This window comes from Onychostoma macrolepis, chromosome 20 (assembly GCF_012432095.1).
Source record: "Onychostoma macrolepis isolate SWU-2019 chromosome 20, ASM1243209v1, whole genome shotgun sequence".
NCBI classification, from domain to species: Eukaryota; Metazoa; Chordata; class Actinopteri; order Cypriniformes; family Cyprinidae; genus Onychostoma; species Onychostoma macrolepis.
Genome location: NC_081174.1, coordinates 2,896,773 through 2,905,377, shown reverse-complemented (window position 1 = coordinate 2,905,377; position 8,605 = coordinate 2,896,773). Strand labels below are relative to the sequence as shown.

The 8,605-nt window shown below is 37.4% G+C and overlaps 1 protein-coding gene across 5 annotated transcripts in view; it reads right to left on the bottom strand.

Moving 5' to 3' along the window:
• Positions 1–8,605, bottom strand: part of LOC131526808 (A-kinase anchor protein 7) — a 58,872-nt gene that overhangs the window by 31,737 nt on the left and 18,530 nt on the right. For all 5 annotated transcript variants that reach the window (XM_058755367.1, XM_058755364.1, XM_058755363.1 and 2 more), the window contains exons 5-6: positions 8,134–8,270; positions 3,970–4,130 (exon numbers count right to left, since the gene is read on the bottom strand). In XM_058755367.1, coding sequence (XP_058611350.1) covers positions 3,970–4,130; positions 8,134–8,270 — 298 coding nt within the window. The remainder of the gene's footprint in view (positions 1–3,969; positions 4,131–8,133; positions 8,271–8,605) is intronic.

The following is an 8,605-nucleotide window of genomic DNA, read 5'->3' as shown; positions in this document are numbered from 1 at the left end:
GTTTTTTGTTATTAAAAAACAAATAAGCAAGCCCAGCCCAGGTGACAAAAAGGAACTCAAAAATAATGTATTGCATTACTTTTTACAAAAAGTAACCAAGTAATGCAATTAGTTACTTTTTATGGAGTAATGCAATACTGTAATGGATTATTTTTAAAAGTAACTTTCCCTGATGCACCAGTAGAGGCTTAGAAACTACTAGTTAGTTTGCACTTAATGTAGTTGCACCATCAGTTCTTAAGGCAGAGCATTTACTCTCTGTAAAGTAATGCACAGTCACATTATATTCTTTGAATTGCTTTTCCTGCAAAGTTTAATACCAACTTCTTTTGTCTCGCATAAGTAAATTTAACTAACCGTAAACTAACAGTAAACGTCCATTGAAATACAATACAGACATTCAGAAACTCTCTTTGAAATTAAGAAATGGGTAATTGATACAAATATTGATACAAAAACATGACTGATTTTATTTGACATGCACAACATGGAACGGTGCACACTGTAATGTTTTCGCCCTCAAAATATAAATGAGTGTAAACAACAACATCATCATATGTCTAAAGGATGACTGAAGGACAAGAGCTTACTGATGCAATTCAATCAACCTGCTATTTTATTCTAACCATTACCGGATGCTTCTGCAAATATTTAATTTATATATATAAAGTTGCATTTCAACTAGGTTTAATGGAGCAATGTAAAAATATTTAGTAGTGAATCATTTATAACTTTTACACTGCCTTAAGTTGTAAGCTACACACAACTGGTGCAACAGCACAGTGTTCTGGATAAAAGCAATGGATGTGCAGATCCACCTCCAGAACAGAGCGAGTGTGACAACACCAACTCATGACAAACATACTAATACTTACAAACTGCTAGATCTGCTTACTTTACATCTCTTTTAGAAGAAAACAAACACAACCCCAAGTATTTATTCAATACAGTGTCTAAATTAACAAAAAATATAACATCAGCAGGTGCAGACATTACCCAGCAGCACAGTAGTAATGACTTTATGAACTACTTTCCTTCCATGATCGAAACTATTAGAGATAAAATTGTCAGTCACAGTATCGCATCAGATAGTATGCTATCGATTCCCTGAGGAACAATTCCACTCATTCTCTTCTATTGGAAATGAAGAATTGTATAAACTTGTTAAATCATCTAAACCAACAACATGTATGTTAGACCCTGTTCCATCTAAGCTCCTAAAAGAGGTGCTTCCAGAAGTAATAGATCCTCTTCTGAGTATTATTAATTCATCATTGTCATTAGGTTATGTCCCAAAAACCTTCGAACTGGCTGTTATTAAGCCTCTCCTCAAAAAACCACAACTTGACCCCAAAGATCTAGTTAATTACAGACCGATCTCAAATCTCCCTTTTCTGTCAAAGATATTAGAAAAGATAGTATCATCACAACAATGTTCCTTCTTAGAGAAAAATGATATCTGTGAGGATTTCCAGTCAGGTTTTAGACCGTATCATAGTACTGAGACTGCTCTCATTAGAGTTACAAATGACCTGCTTCTATCATCTGATCGTGGTTGTATCTCTTTATTAGTTCTACTGGATCTTAGCGCTGCGTTCGACACTATCGACCACAACATTCTTTTGAATAGACTAGAAAATTATGTTGGCATTAGTGGAAGCGCCTTAGCATGGTTCAAATCGTACTTATCTGACCGCCATCAGTTCGTAGCAGTGAATTAAGAGGTATCATACCAATCACAAGTGCAGTATGGAGTACCTCAAGGCTCAGTACTTGGCCCCTTACTGTTCACGCTTTACATGTTACCTTTGGGAGATATCATTAGGAAACATGGTGTTAGCTTTCACTGTTATGCTGATGATACTCAGCTCTATATTTCTTCGTGACCTGATGAAACTTACCAATTTGCAAAACTAACGGAATGTATAGTTGATATCAAAAACTGGATGACTAGCAATTTCTTACTGCTAAATTCTGAAAAAACAGAGGCATTTTACATTTTACATTTATGCATTTGGCAGACGCTTTTATCCAAAGCGACTTACATTGCATTCAAGTTACAGTTTTTACATTTTATCAGCTCTAATTATTGGACCAAAAACTTTTGCATGTAATAACCTAGAACACTGTCTAATACTTGATGGCTGCTCTGTAAATTCTTCATCATCAGCTAGGAACTTAGGCATACTTTTCGATAGCAATCTTTCCTTTGAAAAACATGTTTCTAGCATTTGTAAAACTGCATTTTTCCATCTTAAAAATATAACTCAATTACGACCTATGCTCTCAATGTCAAATGCAGAAACATTAATTCATGCGTTTATGACCTCGAGGCTAGATTATTGTAATGCTTTATTGGGTGGTTGCTCTGAACGTTTAATAAACAAACTCCAGCTGGTTCAAAATGCAGCAGCTAGAGTTCTTACTAGAACCAGGAAGTATGACCACATTAGCCCGGTTCTGTCAACTCTGCACTGGCTCCCTATTAAACACTGTATACATTTTAAGATCTTGTTAATTACTTATAAGGCCCTGAATGGTTTGGCACCTCAGTACTTGAGTGAGCTCTTATCACATTATAGTCCTTCACATCCGCTGCGATCTCAAAACTCTGGCCATTTGATAATACCTAGAATATCAAAATCAACTGCGGGCGGGAGATCCTTTTCCTATTTAGCGCCCAAACTCTGGAACAATCTACCTAACACTGTTCGGGAAGCAGACACACTCTGTCAGTTTAAATCTAGATTAAAGACCCATCTCTTCAACCTGGCTTACACATAATACACTATCGCATTGCTATAATTCAAATCCGTTAAAGGATTGTTAGGCTGCATTAATTAGGTCAACCAGAACCGGGAACACTTCCCAAAACACACCGATGTACTTGTTACATTGTTAGAAGAATGGCATCTACGCTAATATTAGTCTGTTTCTTTCTTATTCCGAGGTCACTGCAGCCACCCAGATCCAGACTGTATCCAGATCAGATGGTGGATCAGCAACTAGAGATGACTTCTACAGCCCTGAACGTCAGCGGAGACCAGGACAACTAGATGAGCCCCAGAGACAGATCCCCAGTGAAGACCCTGTCTCCTAGACGGCCATCGGGACAAGACCACGGGAACCAGATGAGTCTTCTGCACAATCTGACTCTGCTTTAGCCTAGATTTAAACCGCTGATTTTGTCTGGCCAGAGGAGAATGACACTATTTTCCCGTCTAAATACTGTAAATCTGATATAAAGCCACCCAGTTTAATATCAAGCTGATGTAAAGCTGCTTTGACACAATTTGCATTGTTAAAAGCGCTGTACAAATAATAGTGACTTTACTTGACTAGTGTACAGGAGGAGGCTGATCATTTCAGACATTAATGACTTCATATGCAGTTGCGGTATAAAGTCATGATGAATCATTATGAAGATGCATTTAAAATTATTCACAGGGTTTGACCATGATCTTGCAAACATGGACAACAGGACAGTCACATGACATTTGGTTTGGGGTGTTTACACAAATACCCCCATATGTGTAATACAATGTTACTGTAATCATAATCAAATATTAAATCAATGCATCTGAATTTTCATTCTTCCTAAAAGAAGATATTTTGAAGAAAGCTGACAATCAAACAGTTTTAAACTTTTCACTGTTAGGACAAAAACACTGAGACATTTTGTGTTCCACTAAAGTTGGAATGACATGAAGGCGAGTAAAGGATGACAGAATGACTATCCATTTGAACTGTATTACATGTATTTGTATATTTGTACGTATATCTGCATCATCAGCCACAATATTGCATAAATAATTAGCTATAAATGGTAAACTACACCTGTGATTTTTTTTCCTTGAGCAATGTTGTGAGATTGGGGCGGGGCTATCAGTCTGACTGACCAATGGCAGCCTGGCACATGATCTGAAGCATGAACACCGTGTACTGATGAGTGGATGCAGAGTGGTGTACCTGCCATGAGCGTGAGTGTGGTCAGATGATCTCCGTCGGTGATCTGAACGAAAGCCACTTCCTGTTTAAAGTGTCCGATTCCACAGAAGGGCAGGGTCAGCCTCCGGCCCCCCAGCAGTGCGTTTAGAGGAGACTCCAGCTCTGATAATGTAGACGCAGCGCTGCGCACACAAACATGACAAACATCCTGTCAGTCAAGTCCTGCACGATTCTGCTGTCACTCTTCCTCTTCCACTTAATTACAGATAATGAGAGCAAAGGCATGTCATAATTACTGCTGTGGTGTGAGCAGGGCTGTATCCACCATTAAAGTCCCTGGACCTCGGTATTTCTCCAATAACAAAAGTTGTAAAATAATTATCATATATTAATTCTGCTTTGGTGTTGCAAGGATAAAAAGCCAAGATAACAGATCTTCTCATCTGAGATGCCTCAGCGGTCTTTCAGCGCTCATCAATGTCAAAGTGTTTGTGATGGCCAATCAAATCAAAGTAGGTGGGGTTTATGTTCACAGGCGCCGAGGCTTGACGCCTCAGACAGTTATGAAGTGCAAGATGTAAGTAGCTAAACCAAATAATTCCTATTTGACCGCTCAATTTAACAACACCACAAACACTATAAATATTTTGTCATAATACTATTATTGAATAAATATATTTTTGTAAATACAACTGGTCTGTTTTAATGAGACATTCCAAAGAATGCTGATATTTCACCAGTATTTCACCAATAGATCTGGGATTTTTCACTTTTGTATCACTCCTTGGTCAGTGTTTGCACGTTTCATACGTACTGTTACATCCATTCAAAACAGTCCTTGAAATATTTCTTAATTAAGGCCATTGCTGTTTGGGATATGTTATTGTGTATTGTCAAAAATAAACAAACTATATCTTCTCTATTTCCAGTTTGTTGTGTGGATCATTCATTGCAACATTTAATCTGATTCTCATGTTTAAGAATCTGTCATCTTGAAAAATTATTTATGCTACTACTGCTCACTGACTTGGTTTTAAACCTATATTCAATTATCCAATTCATGAGCCATAAAACATCTTAAAATACACACATGTAGGTCAGGAAAATCTAAATTTCCGAAGGGAAGCATGCCCCCGCACCCCCCTACCAATCTCTATTTTGGGACCTCGGTATTAAAAACCTGTGTATGGCCCTGGGTGTGAGATGAATGCGCACACAGCTCTGACAGATCAATGTGCATTCTTGGCCTTTAAAGGGTCATGAAACCCTAGAACACATTCTTTAGAGATGTTAACATATATGTACAGGTTGCACATCAGTGAAAACAATAGCACTCGTTATGCCTGTTATTAAGAGAAAAGTGGTTATTGTTTCATTTTTTGGAGCAATTTCGTTCGTTTAACATGTAACAACGCTTGGAGCGTGCATGAGAGAGCGGTTTCTGAGTTTATTAACACTCACTGCGCGGATCATAGTTCATATCCGGACCGGAGCAAACGTGTTTCAGGTTTATGTGAGCATATTCTCTCGTGCTCCAAACATGAATATGCGCACATATCATGTCTTCTTCAAATTAAATATGCGCAAATAAGGGCACTGATACAGCAGCACGTCTGATCATGAACGCGATGGCATGACAGATTATTATGATAGTAAACAAAGATATAGACCGAAAATTAAATGAAGAGTGAACAAAAAGAAACTATGGCTTTATTCTTTCTGTTTTAAACTGATGCGTGTAATTTTACTGAGGCTGTAGTGCTGGTAAACGCAAAAAATATTATAACTTTTAAATGTTCTTCATTTTTCATATAGACTAATATCTCTGCTTATTTATTTCAAATTATAATTGATCAAAACATATTGGATTTGATCATAGTTGTTAGTCAAATGATAAGGTTTCTTGAGAGTTCAGTATCATTGTTTTTATATCAAGGTGGCCCCTATCTCTGTTGTTTGTTTTTTCTTTCTTTCTCTGCTGACATTATTATAATATTATTGGATATTATAATATTCATTTGTCTGCATAATGAGCGTGTTGTAGGTCTGTGTTTTATTGGTTGTATTCTGCCCTCTTGCCACCCTCTACACTCCCACTTTTCCACAGCTTTACAGCCCATTTCTGAAGTCTTTTTCAAATCTGAGGTGTTAACGACCAGTGCTGAAACAGGGGGTTTATTGGAAGGGCTTATTGGTATCTTTTAATAAGATCTGCTTATTTTTCTAATTTAATTGATACCAACCGGCACAATTCTAGATTCTTATTTAATGTAATTAATGAATTGCCACCCCACGACCTAGTACTGCTTTGAGTCCTATAGATTGCAAGTCTTTTATGCCATTTTTTGTGGATAAAGTCGCAAATATAAGGCATTCTATTTCCCCTCCTTTGGTTCAATGTGAGGATAATCCCGGTTGTAGGGAGGTGTTGTTGGATTCCTTTATTGCCTACCTTTATCAGAGCAGGATTTTTCTGAGTTTTTCTGCAACAGTTGAAACCATCTAGTTGTTTTAATGATGTGGTTCCTGTCAGACTGTTTAAAGAAGTGACTGGATCTATAGGTCCTATTGTACTGCAGTGAATAGTTCTCTAGTTTCTGGATGTGTTCCAGAGGAGCTAAAGATTGCTACAGTCCAACCGCTCCTGAAGAAGCCTTCATTAGATCCTGCAGTTCCTATCTCTAAACTACCTTTTATTTAAAAAATAATAGAAAAGGCAGTAGCCAAGCCGAGCAGACCATAATACTGAAACTGCTCTTTTACGAGTGACTAATGATTTACTGATGGCATGGATGCGGGTGAATGTTCAGTTTCAGTTTTATTAGATTTGACTGCAGCCTTTGATACAGTTGAACATTCAATTTTAACCAATACATTGAAAAACAGCGTCTTATTTGTCAAATAGGACATTTGTAAGAAATTAATACAGGTTTGGGACAACATGTCAGTGAGTAAATAATGACAGAAATTACATTTTAGGGTGAACTATCCCTTTAATGACAGTCGGCTGCATGTTTAGTTCTGTCCTTTTAAGAGCTGCACACATCTAATACACAGGTGTGCGTCCGTTTCTCTCAACTGTTTACTTTCATTTTAGACATAAACAATTGAGTCTATACATAAACCTTGTATGTTTTGACAGTATTAGCGCTAAAGATAACTTAGTTGAGTAATCAGGTGCTGTTAGACAGGATTTTTAGTGCGCGCTTCAGGTGTACGGGCTCAGAAAAAGCGCATGTCAGAACAGCGCTCGAATTAAATGTTTAACCAGCAAGGCTTTAAAGCACATGCAAATAATTTACTTTTGTGATTGTGAATAAGTGCAGTGAGAATATAAAATAGATGTGCACCATTCTTATATGTCATCCTTGTGTTCCAATGAGTAATAGCTTTCACTGAGAAAGACGATAATCCAAAGGCAGAGTGACGAAAAGGAACAACACAATCACTAGTAGATGATGATCTAGTAGATCTTACAGAGACTGTAGTACGAAAGTGCACAAAATCACGAAGTATGGAAGGTTTAAAATTTTTAATTTTATATACCATACACAAATTATCAAAAGCTCAAAAAATTGTATTTCTCCAAAACCCTGCAGTGGTGATATTGGTTAGGCTTTTTGTCCAGAGTTTTTAAAGTCTGTTTATAAAGAGATCTTAAAGGTTTAATAACCGTTTCTCCTGCTTGACCCCAACATGTCAGAAAAAAAAGTTACATTTTTTTAAAGAACTGAAGTTGGTTCAGTCTGGTTTATATCTTGTTTAGGTGAGACGGTTTTTGAATTTTAAGGATACGGAGAAGCTCATTCATGCTTTTATTTCTTCTCTTTTTGACTATTGTAACGCCTTCTATTGTTCTTTGGATTAAATTAACGTGTGCAATCAATTATAATGTGCAACACTGCAAACCACGCGTAACAAGGAATCTGATTCAACGTGAGCAGATCTGCTGTAAATGTATGATGCGATCAACACGTTTGTGACGACTGTAATAGATCTAACTTATTTGGGCATTGGGCAGGGGCATATTTTGCTACCTTATCTTGAATTTGGGGGCAACTTCCAACCCTGCAGCATACACAACATGTATAACACCAGCTTAGGGGGATTCACATGAAACGAAATACATGTGGCAAGATCTCTGCAGCGGTCACTGTGTGTGTGTGTGTGTGTGTGTGTTCTCACAGATCCAGCTGCTCCTGAGTGCTCAGGTGAGTCACCAGTAGAGTGATGTGTAGCGTGCCCACAGGTATCAGCGCTCGGGACAGACGACAATCCTTCTCCAGCAGCAGCTTCTGCACCTGCTCCACCGCCTGCTTGATCTGAAACACACAGAAACACACTCTAGAGATGTGCTGGTAACACTTTACAATACGGGTGCACAAATAAGCATTAAATACTGCTTAACTAATGCACAGATAATCATGAGTTAATGTATAACTCATGAAGAACTAAACCATTTATTAATGATTACTGCATCAGCAACTAATGAACATTTGATATGATTCATAGATTAAGTAATCAATTAATTGTTATTAGTTAAATGTGTCAATGTTTTAATTCCCTAATGACATATTATATTAACTAATGAAGTAAATTCATGTTAATTACCACACTGGGTCGAAGCCTCAACTTCCCGTTGTCTGCTTTAATTAAT